We start from the raw sequence: 22051 nt of genomic DNA, 5'->3' as shown, positions 1-22051 counted from the left end.
GTCATTTGTGCTGTATGTCTTAGGTTTACTTTCTGCTCTTCTTTTAGGAGCAGCAGTTGGTGAACCATTGCAGTGGTCATTTGAGCTGGGGTTTTTTTCCCCTGCCCTTCTGTCTTTTCCCTTTTTACTTTCTCTATCCCTCTTTTCTCTCCTCCTTTTTTCTATCTTCTTATGGTCCACCTAACCCCAATTATTGTTATCACTATTGCACTGTATTATACAGATGTGTTATCATTTGATCTGTACATAAAAACAAAGTTGTCCTCCAAAGATGGGGAGTGGATGTGGGCCACAAAATGTGTTCAGTATCATCACTAAAAGTAATGATGTGTTCAGTATCATCACTAAAAGTAATGATGTGTTCAGTATCATCACTAAAAGCAATGATGTGTTCAGTATCATCACTAAAAGTAATGATGTGTTCAGTATCTCACAGATCAATAATGTTTGACACGGATTTTGTTATTTAGCAGGTCTCAAAATGAAATGGAATTCATAGTCAAACAGTGGTGAACATTATATTTCTGAATTAACAACATATTGGAGTTTCTAAAACGTGTTTTGAGTTGTTTGGGATTATGACCTGTGGAGGTCTGTAGGAGGTCACTTTGATGCAATATGTAACTGTATAAACAAGACAACATATAATCTCTAAATATTCTACTGAATGGTGAATCATGAGTGTTCATGAGATTATTGTGTATTTATTTCATTTATTGCATTTTTTTCATAATTCAGTATTGTGTTTTTCAAAGGTAGCTGTGTGATTAATCCAGAAGTTGAAATATAATACAAATCAATCATATTAGTGAAACAGAAACTTGTTTAAGTTGTGCTGTCTGTACACAATATGGACATATTCAGACAATTTCTAAACACTTTTTGACTTGGTGGGGTTGAAAAACAAACTCATCTGTGTCAGGTTTGGTCCCCGACCCCTCCCTTTGGTTGTGTGTTTACGTCGTCTGCGTCTGTGGATCTCCGTGGGTGCGGTTATGTCCTGTGATCATCCGTCTCACCTGTGGCTCGTCTCGTCATCACTTAGGGTTTATGTGGTTTGTCTATTTATTGTGCGTTCGCGCGGTGTCCTGTGCTCGTTGTTGTCTAGATGTACCGTGTTCATTGTAAACGTGTGTTTTTTGTGCGCTACCTGCACGTTGTTATATGTGATGTAAAACGTTACGTTGAGGGAATACGTTGGACTCGTGCCTCGTCCTTCAGCCAGTCGCCAGCGTCACAATCTGTACATGAATCTTCTAACCTGGACAAGAGCAGATCAGAGTCACCGAATTACTGTCTTGTCCATATAGACATGAGAAGAATTTTCTTTTAGAGAAACACATTTAGTTTTGGTATGTTGTTGTTAATGTTTAACTTCCAGATATCAATCTCATTGTAATAAAGAAACTTCATATTGTGAGTGTTGTGAGATAGCTGTATATCACTTATAACATTGGAAACGTGAGATTGAAGATATCATCAAATTAATATCCAGAATTCTTCATATGTTCAAAGTGATAAACAAATCTGACCCAGATAATTGGAATTCGTATGGAAAGAGAAATTACCAAAACAGGTCATTCCAATGTTTAATATGTCATGTTTTATTTTTAAATAAGCAAATAGGACGTTTTATTCCACATTTTGAATGACAGTGTAATTGATCATGCTGAGTTCATTTATGTCAGTAAGTAGAAGAATTCCTGATCAAATATTAAAAATACAGTTAAAATCTATATTCACTTAGAATGGATTAACAGACTAGTGTCTTCAGACGTAGTCTTCATCAGCACTTCCTTTACATGATTAACGTGTGTGTGTTAGAAGTGTTCTGGGATGATGATGTAATGTGTGAATGGAGGTCATCATGAATTACAGACCCATCACTCTGTCCAGTGGATCACACACGTGTCATATTAGTGTGAAGTCCTGTAACACAGCATGTGACCTGCAACATATGACTGATTTAGTATGTATCTGATCACACTGATATTATTAAAGCAGCAAGTGGTGGATGTATTATGTAAAATAAATTAGTTAAATGTGAGTCAAACCTTCTATCAATTATATGTAACTGCCAATAAAATCCTGTAAATGTGAGTTAGTTTTTGTCTGAAGTGCTTTGTTTGTCTTTACCTGTGTCAGTTCCTCATGCTGTTTGAAAGCAGAAGTGTATGTGAGCAGTGAGGAGGTTTTTGTCATGGTGTGAATCACTGTGATACGTATTCACTAACAGAGCTGTCATATGTCTGACAGTAATAAAATGCAGAGTCTCCAACCTCCACATTATCAATGACCAAATTGTAATCTGATGTAGAAGAGTGTGTTGATGTGAATTTTGGAGAGGAGAAACCTGACCCATAACGAGGAGAGCCCGAGCTGTGATAATATCTCAGCACATACTGTGGAACTCCTCCTGGTAGCTGCTTATACCAATATGCAGCATAATTTGTCACTGTACCCAGATTACAGTCCATAGTGGCCTTCTGTCCTTTAGTCACCGTGAGAACAGGAGGCCTCTGTGTTACCACGGTTACACCACTGACACCTGCAGTAAACACAGCACCCATCCATTAGCTCATCCTTACATTAGAAGTGTGTAAATGTTGAGGAGCTACAGTGTGGTGAGATCTTACATGAGAGAGCAGTGAAGAGAGTGCAGAGTGCTGGCATCATCTTGGTCGTGTGTGTTGAACTCTGTGCTGAGTGAAGAGACCAGAGGCTGGAGTAGCAGATGAAGGAGACACTGTGGGGCGGGGCTATAAGAGAGGTAGGAGGGGCAGGGGGAGGGGCCTCTCAACAACACACACCTTATGTGAGGTCCTGCACTAGATTATTTTTTAATATATATATATTAATGATTTTATTACATATTAACAGCATATCGTATAGTGATTTGCCATGTAATAGTGATCATCTTTTAATCAATTTTCAGTACACTACCATATTAACAGAAAAGCTTCTTCATTTACATACAGCTAAATGTACCAGTATTCTGCAGGTGTTTCTGGAGTGAGAGAGGAGGTTCACACTAATTAGGGGAGCGTATAATCTCTTGGGGAGATCTCCACAAGTGCTCCTCTAAATGTGGTGTAAAGGAAATTTGCTAATGTCATTTAAGATCACTTAAGAACATTATGATTTAGTACATTAGCAGGAAAAACTGTGAATAAGGTTGATCAGTGATTCAGTTCAGTGATTCATTTGTAATCATGTCCTTGTTTGTGTGCAACCCACGTCAGGAGAATGTGTAGAGACATAAAGTACTATGTTATGTCTTTCATCCCTCTGCTGACCATCAGCTCTTTCTGTGTTCTGCTAAAAACAAGAAAGATCCGAGGAATACACATGTGAGACGAAAACTGTCTACTGTGCATCCCCCCCCCCTCAGGTTGTCAGTGTGCCCAGATGTACTGTAAACATGTTATAACATATATAACATATAAAGTTCACACTTTATCTGAATAACCCAGGCATACATCTAGGATAGAAATGAACGAATGTATTCATGATTGCTTTTACTTTTATTTACCTGTGTCTTAATAAGACAGATATCATCTGAATCCAGTTATACAAAACCATAAGCAGATGATTTTGTATTGACTGTTAATTAACTCACAATATAAGAATATTTGAGGAATTTTCCAGAAATTACAGGTTAACACCCAACCTGTAATCACTGCATCATAAAGACTGAAATGTATTTCAAACATTGCTGAAATGTCTGTTTCTGTGAACACTCAATCAAATTAGTGGTTTTCCTAAATCAGTGTTTACTGGAGCAGGTCAAGAGTTTATTACCTAAAGACAATATATCTGTAACGTGGCTCGCGCCACGGAGCGAGGAGACGGACACAATCGCTGAGAAGAGCGAGATTTATTAAAGGAGTTACCATCATCGTCGTCGCTTAGCCAGGCAGGGTCTATAACAGGAGGGCAGTCCGTAAAACAGGCAAACAAGGGCATTAAGAAGACAGGGGACACGAGTAACAGGCAGGAAACACTAACACGGTCAGGTACAACGAAACAGCAAAGAACAGTCAAAACCACAGATCAAATCAATCAAAATACCAGACAAAGGACAAGGGAGACTCAGGGGCTTATATACATGGGAACTAAACTACGAGCAGGTGAAGACAATGACACGGGGGCGTGGTAATATACAAGGGAATCACGAGACAAACGAGCGGGGCGGGATGAACAGGCATGGGACACAGACACAAGGGAACCCGGAGTGACAGCCAAGGGAGGGGGCGAGGCCATACGTGACATTATCTGTCCAAACCAGCTGTTTCTATGGCTACTGTAAAGCTCTTTAAAATAATAAACCAAAATGACCCATTTTCTTAAACTTTACAATAACATTTCTGCACTCAAGCACAAAAGATTAAATCACTGAGTACTACAGAAACAAGAGAAAAGAGGAAAACTCACCAGTGATCTTCAGTGTTGTTCCTAGGCCGAATACCACAGTGCTACGTTTCACGTTTCCCTCATACAAGAAACTCCTCCGTTTCAGGAGTGAACACAGTGATGGTGAAGTGTGTCTTTAACACATTCCCTTACGCTCCCACATCACTCTGGATTTATTCCACAACTCTGTTTTACCCAAATATATAAGAACAATTTTATTTTAGAGAAATATGTATGTTTGGTTCTGATATGTTGCAGTTACTGTGTGTCTCACAGATGCAAACTGTTATGAGACAGCTGTAAATATCACTGAGAAAAAAGGCATGATAAAACAATACCCAGAATTCTTCAAATTTGCTAAGAGGTGAAGAAATCTCCACAACAGATATTAGGAATTAGACTAAAAAGAAGCAATTCCAGTGACGCGGGAACAGAGGCGGCCAAAGACGAGGGTTGCACTGAATGGTCTTTATTTTCCATTCTTAATTCAAACAAATATGCAAACAGAAATGACTTGTAGGCCCGGAAAGGTCCACAAGACTGCAAAGACAGAGAGGTCCAGGATAGAGCTCCAACGGGGCAATGTGCAGCACTGGACTGAACGACCTGCGGGGTTTAAAAAGGTGCACAACATAATTAAGGACAGGTGCTAATAATGTGGTGACTGGGACTGAGGGAGTGGTTTAGTGCTCGGGGGCGTGCGATGTGAGGTAGTGCGAGCTGTGACATGCGCCCTCTGACGGCGACCCGACCTCCCTACCGTGACAATTCCAGTGTATCATTAGTTGTAAATCATCAAAACTATTAATAGACAAGTCACTGCACATTTTCAGTGACAAAGTAATTAATGCTGCTGAGTGTATTTTTTGTAGTTATTAGAATTCCTGATCATATATTTAAAAAGCAGTAAAAATCTATATTCAGTTAGCATGGAATAACAGACTAGTGTATTCAGACGTAGTCTTCATCGTCACTTCTGTGACGGGCAGGTGTGAGCAACTAAAAAGGAAGCGATCACGCCAAGTCTCAGGGAAATAGGATGGTTTAATAGAAAGTGTGCAAACCAAAAACCCGTGCATGGTTCCAGATTAAGGAAATAATAACCAGCAGTCAACTGGTACAAAGACAAGACATATATAGACGAACAAACGACCCTCAGGTGAGACGGATCACGGGTCCCGCCCACCTGAGGGACGAACATCACGTGACCAAAAACAGGATCGCTGCCGCTGTAACCGGGGGCGACCGGTAGGGGGCCCCCCCACAACGTGACAACTTCCTTTACATGATTACCGTGTATGTTGGAGGTGTTCTGAGTGATGTAATGTGTGAATGGAGGTCATCATGAATTATTATGTAAAATAAATAAGATAATTGTGAGTCAAACCTTCTATCAATTATATGTAACTGCCAATAAAATCCTGTAAACGTGAACTAGTTTTTGACTGAAGTGCATTGTTTGTCTTTACGTGTGTCAGTTCCTCATGGTGTTTGAAAGCAGAAGTGTATGTGAGCAGTGAGGAGGTTTTTGTCATGGTGTGAATCACTGTGATACAAATTCATTAACAGAGGTGTCCCATGTCTCACAGTAATAAAATGCAGAGTCTCCAACCTCCACATTATCAATGACCAAATTGTAATCTGATGTAGAAGAGTGTGTTGATGTGAATTTTGGAGAGGAGAAACCTGACCCATAACTAGGAGAGCCCGAGCTGTGATAATATCTCAGCACATACTGTGGAACTCCTCCTGGTAGCTGCTTATACCAATATGCAGCATAATTTGTCACTGTACCCAGATTACAGTCCATAGTGGCCTTCTGTCCTTTAGTCACCGTGAGAACAGGAGGCCTCTGTGTTACCACGGTTACACCACTGACACCTGCAGTAAACACAGCATCCACGTTCCATTAGCTCATCCTTACATTAGAAGTGTGTAAATGTTGAGGAGCTGCAGTGTGGTGAGATCTTACATGAGAGAGCAGTGAAGAGAGTGCAGAGTGCTGGCAGCATCTTGGCTGTGTGTGTTGAACTCTGTGCTGAGTGAAGAGACCAGAGGCTGGAGGAGCAGATGAAGGAGACACTGTGGGGCGGGGCTATACGAGAGGTAGGAGGGGCAGGGGGAGGGGCCTCTCAACAACACACACATTATGTGAGGTCCTACACTGGTTTATTTGTTTTACTATATGTTAATCATTTTATTACATATTAACATTGTACAATGATTTGTCATATATTAGTGACTCATCTTTTAATCTAATTTCAGTGCACTACCATATTAACAGAAAAGCTTCTTCATTTACATATAGTTAAACGTACCAGTATTCTTGCCATATATTAGTCACTCATATTTTAATTAGAGGTGTCAGTTCCAGGTTCATAGATTAAAAGTCCTCACCAGGATTTTGCTCAGGCTTCCTGGATTGTGTTGATTCCACTAATTTTACCTGGATTGCTAATTAGAAAATCTAGCAAGCTTGAGCAAAATCCTGGTGAGGACTTTTAATCTATGAACCTGGAATTGACACCTCTAATTTTAATCCATTTTCAGTATTCTACGATATTAACAGAAAAGTTTCTTCATTTACATACAGCTAAACGTACCAGTATTCTGCAGGTGTTTCCGGAGTGAGAGAGGAGGTTCACACTGATTAGGGGAGTGTATAATCTCTTGGGGAAATCTCCACGAGTTCTCCTCTCAGTGTGGTTTCCACTGCCACCTAGTGGATAAGCATCATACATGTTGCCCTCATGAAGCTGTTTGAAAGAACACCAAGAGTGTGGAAAGCTGTTGTCTAAGTATAGGAGAGTTACTTTGAAGAATCTAAAATCTTTGACTCAATATTTATCCAACAGCATTATCACATATGTCTTATTTTTATGGTCTCACACCTACATGCTTTGTAAAATGTAGAAAATTTAAAAACAGTAGGTGTGTCCAAGCTTTTTGTCACGTCCAGCCCCTCCCTCCTCCCTGGGCCCGCCTAGCTCCCGCTCCCATTCGTCCCTCCGTCTGTCTGTCACGCCCTCGTCGTTAGTCTCGCACACCTGAGTCTTGTTTCACCGTCCCGTCTCTGAGTATATATTCCCCGTGGTGTTTCACTTCCGTGTCAGTCCTTGTGTGTGTTTGTTTCGTGAGTACTCGTTGCCATCTCTCTCCTTGCATTTACCCTCCGTGTTTCTCTGTTCATGAACGTCCTAGTTGTTATTGTCTCTGCTTTTAGCCTCCTTGGTGTTTGCCCTCTAGTTCCGTCGTTTCCCTCGGTTTTGTTACCTTGTTCATTCTAGATTGTGTATGTCATGAGTAGTTGCTGTTGGTAGCCCTACGGTTTTGTTCTTGTGTTGCCGCTATTCCCGTTGTTACCCTGAGCCTTATGCTCATATAGTCCACCTTAGTTTCATGTCCTGTCTTACAGTATTTTGTGTATGTGTTCCCCACGTCATTGTTGCCATCCCGGTATTAGTTTTGCGTTTATGGTTTTCTCCCCAGTTCATGTTGGTTCCATTTCCTTGTCGTTCTGTCAGCCGTTTAGTTATCATGTTTCCCTTTCCTACTTACCGTTTCATTTGTCATCTCTCCTGCGTTTAGTGTTTTGGTTCCATTTCTGTAATAAATCATTTGATGTCTGCATTTGCGTCACACCCGCCCCTCTATTCGTTACACTTTTGACTGGTACTTTATATTAAATGGCATTTCACTAGCATTAACTCTTGTAACAAGAATATAAGTTGGTCATCAGTAAAGAAGTTGCATTTGTAACATTCATCATAAGTCTTTATTCTGTGTTTATTTACAGTGTTATTCAGTGTTTTTTCATTTTTGTCTTTTTTCATGTTGTGGTGAATCATGTATTGTCTGTATTCCAGCACAATGAATTATTTCCAGAGACTCTGCCAGAGACTCAAACCCCCTCCGCCACTTGGCTACGTCTCAGAAATTTTGTCCATAAAAGTTATGAACAGAATAGGTGACAAAGGGTAGGGCTGCCCTTTGTCACCTATTCTGTTCATAACTTTTTAGGTGGGAGTGCAGCTCCCACCGGGAACCAGTCTGAATTACTGCTGGCCATGCGAACCAAGCTCCTGCTCTGTTTGTACAGGAACTCAGGGCGGATCTCGTCCACCCCCAGAGACTTGCTGCCAAGGAGTTTCACAACTGACCTGGTCACCTCAGCCCGAGTGATGGGCAAATTCCTGTCCGAGTCCTCCAGCTCTGCTTCCTCTGTGGAAGGCACGATGGTGGGATTGAGAAGATCCTTGAATATTCCTTCCACCACCTAATGACATCCCCAGTTGAGGCAGAGGCTGTAAACTAAAAGCTTTATTGTCCATGGTGAAAACAACATAAAGACTCAGGCCAAACGGCAACAGTAAAGAGGCAGGTGACACTTAGCACAGTCCAGGCAGGCAGTCCAGTGGCATGGCGACTTGTATGAACAGTCAAGCTCGGCTTCCTTCTCCACAGCTCTCACCCACGCTCGCTAAGGATTCAACCCCAGCAGAGCCCATGCAAATCGGATAGATGACAGCCCCCAAGGAGCAATGGCAGAGCTTGTGTGAGAAACTCCTTGATGGGTCATCTGCTGACAATTAGGGCTATGGTGACATATAAGAGCTTCTCTGTTGGGGTTGTTGCCTTAGTGGACTCAGGAGCATTGGGAAACCTGATGGTCGACCTGAAACCCAGTCGGTCACAGGGCCCTCACGCCCTAATCGGCCTTCCGCCGGTGAGCCCCACAGGTGTGAGGACGAGGGGCTACGGCTCCTCTCTCGTCCCTCGTGTATGTGTGTGTGTGCAGGCTACCTCTCCAAGGCGTGGCTACTTCACCTCCTGGACCTACCTCCTCCCAGAGCTGACCCCTGCCTTCTGCTAGGGGTCACCCCAGCCTCCTGGAGAGCCAACCCCTCCCGGGGCCTCTCATCGCAAGGTGGACTCCTCCACCCAACCCAGGAGTGCCAGAGACCGAGGCCCAGAGCACCCCCGACGCGGGCTAGGGAGCAGCCCCAAGGGCCTCCTGGTCACCCCGGGCAGGAGGGAGGATCTCCCTCCTCAGCAGGAGCTTTTCAGACCGGAGCCCCATGGTCCCCAAACATCTGGGGGCCCCAGCCCTCTAGGGAGGGGCTCTTCATGACCGGGCTTCGGTCACCCCACAACACAAGGGGGCTCCTGCCAGGTGGAGACCCCCACAAGGTCCAGGAACACCGCCAAGGAGAAGCACCTGCACAGAGAACATCACACACACACACAAACACAAACGCGCCCTACCCTATTCAGGGCCTCCCTCGGGAGTGACGCCCTCTGTGCCACACCCTATGGCACGGGACCACAGCCGGTCCCCCCCCAAACACACATTTAAGGGGAGGAGAATGCGTGGAATTACATAAAACAAAACAAAATCACGCAACACGCTAGGACAAAACAAACACGCAAAGACTAGACAAAACAAACGGTGCAAAACGGCAAACGGACAGGATCCCACACATGCGCGCTCTACTCAAACAATGGTGATGCGCCGCTCGAGTCCGCAGTCGCTCCCCACATCAAACACTAGACACACGGGGGAGCGAGGCGACCGTGACGAGCGGCGACCGCGTCACACATAAAACATTCAACAAGTAACACACGCGAGCGACGCACACTGATCCATACGTCCGTTCACTCACACACACACACACACCTACACACATGTGTAACCACACAACATGAAGAGCCCGACCGGGGTCGACCGCCCTGGTCACCGCCATGCTGCACACACACACACACAACGTTTCAGCACGGCGGGGCTCTTCAACAACAAACAAAACACTACGTAGACAAACACTTACCACGAGACATGACCACGAACGAAGGAGAAAGCAAAAGAGACTGGCGGCTTCCGAGGGGTGGCTGGTCATTCTGTGACGGGCGGTGTGAGCAACTGAAAAGGAAGCGATCACGCCAAGTCTCAGGGAAAAAGGATGGTTTAATAGAAAGTGTGCAAACTGAAACCCGTGCAAAAGATCCAAATTAAGGATATAATGACCAGCGGTCAACTGGTACAAAGACAAGACATATATAGGCAAACAAACGACCCTCAGGTGAGACGGATCACGGGCTCCGCCCACCTGAGGGACGCACATGACGTCACCAAACAACAACAACAGCCGCTGTGGACAGAGGCGGCCGGTAGGGGACCGCCTCACCGTGACATATACACAGTGATCCCTCGCCACTTCACGCTTCAGCTTGTGCGGCTTCACTCTTTCACAGGTTTTTATAAGATATTAATTTGAAAATAATTTGTGGATCTTCGCTTTTTCGCCAGTTTTTTTTGTGTCATTCGATAGGTGGAAAAATATATATTTTATGAATTTTTACATGAAAAAAATCCCAAAATGTATACAAATATATTACAAGTTTTAATTCTAACAATAAAGGAATGTTATAAATAATAAAATAGTACGAATTACAGTAAATATTGCATAAACATGATACGTGTAGGCTACTTTTCTTCCTCTCGACATTTCAATACTCCTGTAGCGTCTTTCTCTGTACTGTGACATGTCACTCGAGGAGAGTGCTGATTGGGTGGGCCAGGCTACCTGCATGACTGCTTGGCTGGCGCCACTGAGCCACGTGACGATGCAACAACAATAGACGAGAGGGGTCGGGTCTGCTCCGTGCTGTGTGACGCAGCGCTGCTCTTACAGACAGAGGAGACTTTGATGAATCCGCGTGCACAACAGTCAGTGCGTGCGGGAGAGAAAAAAAGCTAGAGTATCGATCTTTTTACACAAGTATTGTTCAATATCAATACCAGCGTTGGTATCGATATTATCGATATTTGGATCGATCCGCCCAGCTCTACTCCGCACACCTCGCGTGAACCTCCGCGAATGGTGGAAGCATTTATATGTCCGAAACGGTTTGTGGTAGTATAAAGAAATACCCCTCAAAAACAGGGAAGGAACATTTACCTGACAAATTTTTATGTTGCTTTGTGTTTCAGGTTTGAAAAGTGCTGGAATTTAGGCTAAAGTACTTGAAAATGCTTGAAACTTGTGAGAGAAATTATTGATTATTGATTAATTACTATTGATTAGATCATGTTTAATTATTATAAGAGATCATTATAAACTTTATGATTTAGCACATGTCCATTCTGACTAAGCAGAAGGACTACAATAATGAAGTAGTGTGATTCAGTGTAACCATGTTTAGTTCATATTATGCATGTGTGCTATACTGTGACCCAGGTCAGGGAGAGTGCTGAGGGTAAGAGTACTCTGTTAACTGGTAGTCACTAGGCTACTAGTCTTGGGTTATAGGGTCTTATAGTCTTGAGCGATAGGGTCTGGGCAGACACCCAACAGCAGCCGCCGTGAGACGCTTTAACCCTTCCAGAACTAGGAATTTTTTTCTGTCTAAACAGAAGGCAGATCGCAGGAGGAGTGAGGCCCTTCCCTACAAGGTAGGAGACATTGTCTGGGTGTCAGCTAGACTTGGCCCTAGAGGTAGTGACCCCTATGCTGGCCCCTATGTCATTGGTGAACGCATTAACTGGGTGACCTATAGAGTCTGTATGCCGGGGGATCGATGGGTCTCCAGTGCGTTCCATGTCTCGGCCTTGAAGCCTACACATCACTCTGAAACTGGTCTCAGTAGGTGAGGTGTTGGATGAGCTACTGAAATTGGACAGCAATAAACCAGCCGGATCTGATGAGTTGGCCCCGTTCTTTGTTAAGATAGGAGCTTCAGTAATTGCAAAACCAATTGCAGATCTTTTTAATCTGTCTTTACGTACTGCAAACTTCCCACAAGCATGGAAAACAGCTATGGTACGCCCTCTTTTTAAAGGGGGAGATCAGACAGATCTCAATTGCTATAGGCCAATCTCTATATTACTGTGCTTATCAAAGGTGTTGGAGAGGCTTGTTAACAGACAATTGATCAAATATCTGGAAACTAATAATATACTGTCGGAGTTTCAGTCAGGTTTTAGATCAGGTTATGGCTGTGTCTCCGCCACGCTTAAAATTCTCAATGATATTATTTCTGCGTTAGATAACAAATAGTATTGCGCAGCAGTTTTTATAGACTTGGCAAAAGCCTTTGACAGTGTCGGTCAGTGTCAGTCACTCAATTCTGCTAGATAGGTTGGGCTGTATTGGGTTTACAGAACACTCTTTAGCATGGTTTTCTAGCTATCTTACAGACAGAGTACAGCATGTTAAATCTGATAGCCTGTTGTCTGAGCCGTTGGGTGTGTTCAAGGGTGTCCCTCAGGGTTCAATTCTTGGCCCTACATTATTTTCTATTTATTTGAATGATATTGCTTCCATCACCAAAGATTCATGTATCCACCTTTATGCTGATGATACGGTTCTTTACGCAATAGGTCCATCTCCAGAGACCGTAACCAATACACTCCAAAAAAGTTTTTTTAGTATACAACAGTTTTTTCATACTTTACAGTTACAAATTAACACAAAAAAAACCAAGTTCATGTGGTTTAGTAAGAAGCAATCTGCTTCTCCACCAGACCATAACATAATAACATGTGAGGGCACGAAATTATGCCAGGTCACAGAATATAAATACCTAGGCATTTGGTTAGATAGCACTCTATCATTTGCCACATATATTACGAAATTACAGTAAAAAATTAGGTCTAAAATTGGTCTCCTTTACAGAATGCGTTCTTGTTTAACCTGCTCAGCTAAAGTGACATTAGTGCAAATGACCATTCTGCCCATGTTTGATTATGGTGATATCATATACAAGTCTGCTAGCAAACATCTTCTTCAAAAACTAGATGTTCTTTATCACTCTGCTATTCGATTTACCATAAATGCACCCTTCAAAACTCATCATTGTTCCCTTTATGCATCATTAAATTGGTCATCATTACACATCCGTCGTACCACTCACTGGTATAAGTTTATTTATAAAACCCTCCTGGGCATGTCACCTCCCTATCTATGTAACTTATTAAAATTGTCATCCAACGCTTATAATACTCGTTCAGCGCAACTCATTACACTGAAAATCCCTAAAACAAACAGTATTTGGTTCATCGTCATTTCAATCTGCAGCTGCCAGACTGGAATTCCCTGCAAAAATCATTACAGATTAGTATCTGAATAGTATTAGAATAGAAGAGATCATTATGAACTTTATGATTTAGTACTTTATGATGTCATTCTGATTAAGCAGAAGGAAGTCCTTCATGGTTGCACTGAATCACACTACTTGTATTATTGTAGTCCTACAATAATACAAGTATTGTGATTCAGTGCAACCATGTTTAGTTCATGTTATGCTATACTGTGACCCAGGTCAGGGGGAGTGCAAAGGGTAAGAGCACTTTGTTTACTGGTTGTCACTAGTCGCCATACTTGGGTCATTTAGCTGTCGCTGTGTTCAACTGATAAATCAGTTGCTTCTGCTAAAATCTAGGGAAGTCCATATTAGGAGATACACATATGTGAGACAAAGTAGCCTGCTGGGCGCCTATGTTTTGGAACATGCTGTGCTTAAGACAGTGGCGAACCGTGACCATTAAACCTGGGTCCGCTACACCCCACCAACCCAAATAAAATAAAATTGGATAATTATATATATATATATATATATATATATATATATATATGTGACCGGTGTGTTTCTGCGTTGTGTAAAAATTATGTGCCACATGCAATCTTTGTAGGGCGATCTTCTTTTTATTCGATCAGCCACTCCTGTTGATACATAACAAGTGCATTGAACAATGCTGACAAACTCACTCCAGCACTCTCTCCCACAATATTAAAATGAAAAGGGCCCGCGCGCGCAACGCGCATGCCTTGCTGCACATACCTGTTGATACATAACAAGTGCATTGAACAATGCTGACAAACTCACTCCAGCACTCTAAAAACATAATAGAAGAAAAGTGAGTGAAGCACAAATAACAGATTTGTAAAACATTTCCCCATCACCACCATAACTGAAATAAAATGGGTGGATAACAAATAGTGACATACCTCTCCCACGATATTAAAATGAAAAGGGGGGAGTTAAGATGGGTGGTCGCTATTTATACTTGGGGGGAAACACCACAAAAGAAGAAAACAGAAAGGGGAGGAGTCTGGATTCCACATATTCACAACTAGATAAACAGATAAACAAATACAGTACATTTTGTGTAATTATACACAAGTGACAGATCAACCTGGTTACATTCACCCCCCAGAATTACACAAAATCACAAGACGCACAAAAACACACAGCAATATTACATGAACCAGTAAGAAAACGGTGACATATGTCAGCAAAACGCTACCCAAATGAAGGGCTAGGAGACCTGAGGACCGCCTGGCGCCCGGCAAGGCCCCAGGATACCCCATAGACACAAAGAGGTGCCATTTACACCTCAAAATGCATGTCACATACAATTACTGGGAAATCCTAGGAGGAGCTGTCCTCCAATAAAGTGGAAATAAAAACACATGAGGAAAAAAAAAAACAAGCAAACAACTATCCATCAAACAGCAGGTGGAGAAAAGAGTATATATAATAATAATAATAATAATAATAAAAATAAAAATAATAATATATATAAAAATTCACACATTCATTAAAGGTGAGCGAACATTCTCAGTGTCAATTAGCGACTCTCTTTGAGTCATAGACTCTATCAAACGGCAAACAGGTCTGAGCACCCTACCAAAACGTGAGGTGAACATACTACTCAAGTCGGTGCTGTGCTCGTCAGAAGGACAAATGAAGTGGAGAACAGGCAGGTGATCTACAGTAGCATCTGAATCAACTGGCCCTTCAGGGACAGAGGACCAGGACTCAGGACAGGAATCTGATTCCACAGTATAGCTCGACACAGCAGAAGGTTGCTGTTGAACCCATGATGCTGTGCGGTCATCATTACCGCACCAAGAGGGAGAAGCGGCTAGAGAAGATGCAGCAGTGGCTGCTCCAGTGTCCACAACGGTCACTTCAGTCTCACGTGCATCAGAGCCAGTTACATCACTAGCAAAATCACCAGCAGGGTGAAAGTCACAACCGTCTGTGTCTGTAGTGACAGGCAAGAAGCTCACATCAAGAAGTAGGTTGCGGTGCACCACACGCTCATTTCCCTCTCGGTCCCTGATCTTGTAAACGTGCAGATTAGGCTTTGAGGCTACCACCGTGTAAAGAACTGGCTCCCACTTATCAGAAAGCTTCCGTTTCCCCTTAACCCCTTTGTTAGCTACCAGTACTTGATCCCCAAGAGAGTGGAAGACCCTTGGTCTTTTTGTTATACTGGTCAGACTGCTGTTTCTGTTCTTTCATGCTGTTACGCTGCGCTAAAAGCATGGCAGAACGCAAATTATCCACCAGAGATGTAACATAGGCGTTATAATCACAGACGTCACTATCATGAAGGACATTTTTAAACAGGAGGTCAACCGGTAACCTGGGAACCCTACCGAACATCAAATAGAATGGTGCAAATCCGGTGGTCTCATGGGCAGTGCAGTTGTATGCAAACGTCATCGACTGAATCATCTGCGGCCATTTCTGTTTAGATCCTGGAGGTAAAGACCGCAACATGTTACCGAGAGAACGGTTAAACCTCTCCGTTTGTCCATTGCCCATAGGGTGGTAAGGAGTCGTGTGAGATTTCTGAACACCACACAAATTAAGGAGCTCCGCAATTAGCTCGCTCTCGAAGTTTGCTCCCTGGTCGGAGTGAATGCGCTGAGGGAAACCGTAAACACAAAAAAATTCATCCCAAAGCTTCTTTGCAACGGTCCGTGCAGTTTGGTCTTGACATCGAAACGCATGTGCCAATTTAGTGAAATGATCAGAGATCACCAAAATATCTACAGATTTGTTGTTGCTGTCCTCAGCTGACCAAAAATCAATGCATACAAGTTCCAATGGAGCGCAGGTCTTAATACTCTCCAAAGGGGCTCTTGCTGCAGGCTCTAAAGTTTTACTGAGAACACATCTGTGACAGTTTCTTACATGGTCACGAATATCCCTCTCCATATCATACCAGAAGAAGCGCTGGCGAGCTAAAGAAAGAGTGCGTGGTTGACCTTGGTGACCCGCGTTGTCATGAACACCAGACAGGACCAGCGATTTCAGGGAGTTAGGTACAACAAACTGGAACCTCTTGTGTTTAGTCATAGGGTTTCTTGTGACTTGGTAGAGTATGCCATTCAAAAATGTGAGTTTATCCCACTGTTTCAGAATCCTAAGGGTCTGCACACATTCACCACAACGCTCACGCCTTGAAGGTCGGCGTCGCCTCCCAACATAGAAGGCTACCCTGGAAACAACAGGATCTGACTCCTGATGGGAAAGGAGATCAGTCAAAGGCAACTCAGAGAAAACGTCCTGACTAGGTGGAGCCACTGATGACAGGTGATCAACCAGAGACGCAGCATGCTGTGAGGGACCTGCATCCCAGTCTCTAACAGAAGACATTAAGGCAGAGGTTTCACCTTCTGACATGGTGACTTCATCAGCATTCGAGTCAGGTGGATTTTCCAGGGATTGAGGCTGACAGGTTAAATTAAACGCACTCTGCACATTCTCATCTCCCACATCACAGACCTGATCAAGCAACGCAGAATACGGTTCTGACAGGAGGCGTTGGGACAGAGGTTTCACAAAAGGAACTCTACTCAGTGCGTCCACAACCACATTGTGTCTGCCAGGGACGTATTTGATGTCAAAACAGTACGGGGCGAGTTTGGAAACCCACCGTTGCTCACAGGCGTCCAGTTTTGGCTTGGTCAAAATATAAGTTAAGGGGTTATTATCGGTCCACACAGTAAATTTGTGGCCCTTAAGCCAGTGGCTGAATTTTTCGCACACAGCCCATTTCAAGGCCAAAAATTCGAGCCTATGTGCTGGGTATTTTGTTTGGCTGCGACTGAGAGACTTGCTGGCGAAGGCAACAGGCCTAGCCTTGTCTCCACCAGGTGGAACCTGTGACAAAACTGCACCCAACCCCTGCAGTGAAGCATCAGTTGAAAGAATAAAAGGCCTCCCAAAATCAGGGTGAGCCAGGACCACGCAGTTCAAAAGCGCAGACTTAAGCTCCTCAAATGCTCTTTCGCACTCTGGAGTCCAGTCATGAGGACACAACACCCGATATGTACCAGCCTTACCGCCTCCATATCCTTTAATTCTCTTCTTCTGACCCGCTGTCAGTGCATACAGTGGTTTGGCAATCTGAGAACACCCCGGGATGAAGTGCTGGTAAAATAACACCATGCCAAGGAAGGAGCGCACTTTCCGCTGTGACGGGGTGCAGCCATCTGAATCCATGAGGTCTTCCTTTCGGAAGTTGGAAATGACCTCAATTTTCCCTTGATCAACAGAGACTCCACTCGCATCCACCACATGACCCAAAAACTGCACCGACCGTCTGAGGAAGTGACATTTTTTCTGCGCCAATTTTAAATTATTGGCTCTCAAACGGCGGAAAACTATTTCCAGCCTTTCCAGGGCCTCCCCTTCGGAGGGTGCAAACACCAACAAGTCATCAAGGTAGCATAGCAGACTGGAAAAATTTAGATCACCAAAGATGCTGAGCATCATTCTCGTAAACGACGCCGGGCTGTTACACAAACCTTGTGGGAGACGGTTATATTCGTACAGACCCAAAGGCGTGGTGAAAGCTGTGTAATGCCTGTCAGATCTATGAAGGGGGATGTTGTAAAACTCCGACGTTAAATCCATAGAACAAAAGAATGCATTACCACCAAGTGATGCCAAGCAGTCAGCTTGATGTGGCAGAGGGTGGGCATCCTTAACTGTTTTTGCATTAAGCCGGCGGAAGTCTGTGCATATCCTCATGTCACCAGACTTCTTCCACACCATGACTAGAGGCGAAGCATATTCGCTGATGGACTTACTGATAATGCCCTTCATCTCCATGTCACTCAACACTTCCCTCAAGTGTTCATAATGTGCCGGGGGCACACGGCGGTACGGTAGCCGGAAGGGTTGTTCATCAGTGAGATGAATGCGGTGCACAAAGTCCTTCGCTTCACCACAGTCCAGCTTGCCTCTGGAGAATATGTCCTGATAAGACAGTACTAGGTCAGCTAGTCTCTTCCGCCACTCATCTGATACCTCACAACCCCTGATGTCAATATCAGATAGCCCACAGTCCTCAAGTTGTCGCACATAATCAGACAAAGAGCGCGATGGTTCAAGTGGCGTCTCTGACTGAACACAACGAGTTTCACATAGGCCCTGAAAAAGAGGCAAGTCCTCCAATGCAGTACATGCAAAGACGTCAGCAATTTTTGTATTGCGTTTCAACAACACAGGCACATGCGTGGGATTTAAGATTTTCACTGGTATCCACCGGTCTCCCCACATAGGTGTCACAACCCGCCCAACCAATATGTTCCTCGGAGAGGAATGGGTGGACGAGGGTTCAACGATAACTGTGCTGCCCGGGGACATAGGGGACGAGGGTGGCAGCTTGCCCCACACTATGTGTTCATGACGAGGCAGCAGGGTGACTGCTTGCCTCAATTTCACTGTGCCAATCTTGTCTGGGTCATCTGAACCCTGCCATTGGGAAACACAGCTCAGGAGCTGGAGGAACTGTTCACACTCTGGGTCCGTACTCTTAGAGGACACTAACTGCCAGTATTTCGGATCAGATTTCATCATTTGGATAATAGGGCGGAGTACATTACTGCCCACAATCAACTCATCCCGCTGCCCTGATACTAGAAATGTTGGCACTGTAAATTTACCACCACAGACTTCAATATCCAACTCATAGATACAATCCGGTTGCGTAAGGAGGCCACCACAGCCAACAAACACTACTCTCTCTGGGACAGGCTGAGGATTCAACACTATACCAGCGGCCCTTATTTTGTTCAGCGCTTCAGTACTCATAGTGCATGACATGCTCCCAGAATCAAGCATCCCTCTCAGATTTACCTGACCATTTACTAAAACCGGAGTATAGAACAATTCACTAGCTCCCCCAAGCTTCTGCGAGCCCTCAAAAATGACTTTATCATTAGGAAAGCTTTCACAACAGTTCATATATATAGAAAATGGGTCCAGCACTTCAGTGAGGGTGTCCCTAATGCCGTCCATGTTTACCCTCTCATCACATGGGCTAGCTAGTTTAAATCAGCATCAGATGGGAGAGGCACGGGTCTGGGTGACTGCTGAATTGGAAGAGGCACGGGTCTGGGTGACTGCTGAGCCACTAACGGGCAATCGCGCTTCATGTGGCCAGATTTGAAACAGGTAAGACACAACCTAAACAACTTGCAGTGTGCGTGTGTTGTGTGCTCTGCTGATTTACAGACTCTACATGCAGCTTGCTGCCAGTCTCGCCGGCCCTGAGATCGGTCAAACCGCTCACGAGCATGCGGGTTGCTGCCAACAGATGAAGTGCACAAAGACAAAACTCTGTCAGGTTGAACCTGATACACCCACCAATTGCTGAGTAGCATGCTCGGCCGCAGACGGTGCTGGAGTAGCACATGACGTTTGCATAACGGGAGTGCCGGGCGAAAGATGGCTCTGCTGACCTACTACAGGCTGAACCTGATCCTGATCACTAACAGGACCGGATGGGGAATTGAAATGATTCACTGGCCCACCAACCGCTACAGGGGAGTCACGTGTGTATTGGCAAGTGGGGTTAATTTGAGTCTGGGCAGAGCAGACCATGCTCATAGTTTGCTGGGACTGAACCATCAAACCTCTAGTCTGTCCAACATGGTTGTCCAGACGTCTCTGTACCTCGGCCGCAGTCCATTCCTCTGGTGGCTTTAGTTGAAATGTTAGAAAGAGGTTGGGATCAGGACAGTGAGTGACGAACATCATGGCAACCTCAGCACCAGCATCCTCAACTAGTTTACCCCTCCTGCGGAGACACTCGTTAGCTGCATCAATAGATTTGTTCAAGCAGATCCAGTAATCCATAGCACATTCACCGGGCTGTGGCAAAGTGTTATAAAAATCCTTCATGGGTAGACTAGAGTAGGCCAGTTTGCTAAAGTTGCGCCTGAGGATATCAAACACTGCAGCCGGTAGGTCAGCATCACCTAGCTCCGGTCGGCAACGAAGAGATACTTTCACTACGTCTCTAGCCTTGCCTGACAATCTGGACATAGTCAGATCAAACCTCTCTGCATGTGTCTCACAATTGGACCTAGATAAGTAGCACTTCATCATATCCTCCCATTCTTGGATACAGAATGCATCTGTACCATCTCCCCTAAAGTATGGCGGTGCTTTAGTTTCTGATTGGACCACAATCTTCAACTGGGATGGATCAGAAGGGCCTGATTGGCTGCTCGCAGTCCTCTGTGTGGGAGGGCTAGGGAGGCCAATGGCGGCAAGACTCGCAGCCACATTCTCGCCAATGTCCTTAGCTAGATCTGCGATCATACTGCTAAACGCCTCAGTCGAAATAACCTGGGTGGGCCGAGTCCGTGTATTAACAATAGGGGTGGAACTAGCCACTGGGTCCGACGTCGGTATATCCGGATGGTGAATATCGTGTTCATATTCGCTATCGGCTACTGGTCTGCCCCTACCAAAAGAAAATAATTTCCTACCCCTTCCCAAACCAAGTGCATCCGAAGGCTCCTTAAAATTCTGTTCAGCCATAGTAACGGCAGTCGTTTTTTTTTTTTTAACAGCAAGCGAAACGGGCTAACTCAAAATGGCGCTAAAAGGAGTGAAGCTAGAGTACTGTACAGTCGCGAGGGAGAGAAGGAGAAAGAGAAAAAAAACAAACTTCCCGCTCAAATATAGCATGCGACACACGAAGGAAAAAAAATTATAAAAATCCAAATCAAACATAAAACTTTCGTCGGACCAACGACCATCAATATAACATATACCGGGACATATACATTCAAAAATAACGGATAATCACTCGCTTGCGATATCAGCAACAAACCGCGCGATCGCTAACTTTGAGAAAAGAAAAGAGAAAGAAAAATAAAACCTGATGAATGCAACACTGTCCAAAGGCACGGCTAGCAGCAGCTAGAGCAGCAGGGAAGATCCAGAAGTGCGGCCCGCGATGACAGGTGGGGTGCAGCAGTCCGCGCCAACTGATGAACGCAGGTCTGCGAAGTGGAGGGTCGAACGGCACCAAGTGTGACCGGTGTGTTTCTGCGTTGTGTAAAAATTATGTGCCACATGCAATCTTTGTAGGGCGATCTTCTTTTTATTCGATCAGCCACTCCTGTTGATACATAACAAGTGCATTGAACAGTGCTGACAAACTCACTCCAGCACTCTCTCCCACGATATTAAAATGAAAAGGGGCACGCGCGCGCAACGCGCATGCCTTGCTGCACATACCTGTTGATACATAACAAGTGCATTGAACAGTGCTGACAAACTCACTCCAGCACTCTAAAAACATAATAGAAGAAAAGTGAGTGAAGCACAAATAACAGATTTGTAAAACATTTCCCCATCACCACCATAACTGAAATAAAATGGGTGGATAACAAATAGTGACATACCTCTCCCACGATATTAAAATGAAAAGGGGGGAGTTAAGATGGGTGGTCGCTATTTATACTTGGGGGGAAACACCACAAAAGAAGAAAACAGAAAGGGGAGGAGTCTGGATCCCACATATCCGCTTGTTAAGTGT

General features: G+C 44.2%; 1 protein-coding gene across 1 annotated transcript in view; it reads right to left on the bottom strand.

Moving 5' to 3' along the window:
• LOC143508349 (immunoglobulin lambda-1 light chain-like) overlaps positions 1–6440 on the bottom strand; it is a 44428-nt gene extending 37988 nt beyond the window's left edge. The window contains exons 1-2 of the mRNA XM_076996799.1: positions 6386–6440; positions 5969–6294 (exon numbers count right to left, since the gene is read on the bottom strand). Of these exons, the coding sequence (XP_076852914.1) occupies positions 5969–6294; positions 6386–6425 (366 nt within the window). The 5' untranslated portion in view covers positions 6426–6440. The remainder of the gene's footprint in view (positions 1–5968; positions 6295–6385) is intronic.
• Positions 6441–22051: the final 15611 nt, after the last annotated feature.

Source organism: Brachyhypopomus gauderio, chromosome 2 (assembly GCF_052324685.1).
Source record: "Brachyhypopomus gauderio isolate BG-103 chromosome 2, BGAUD_0.2, whole genome shotgun sequence".
NCBI classification, from domain to species: domain Eukaryota; kingdom Metazoa; phylum Chordata; class Actinopteri; order Gymnotiformes; family Hypopomidae; genus Brachyhypopomus; species Brachyhypopomus gauderio.
Note: the sequence above shows the minus strand (reverse complement) of the source record. Positions and strands in the feature narration are given on the sequence as shown.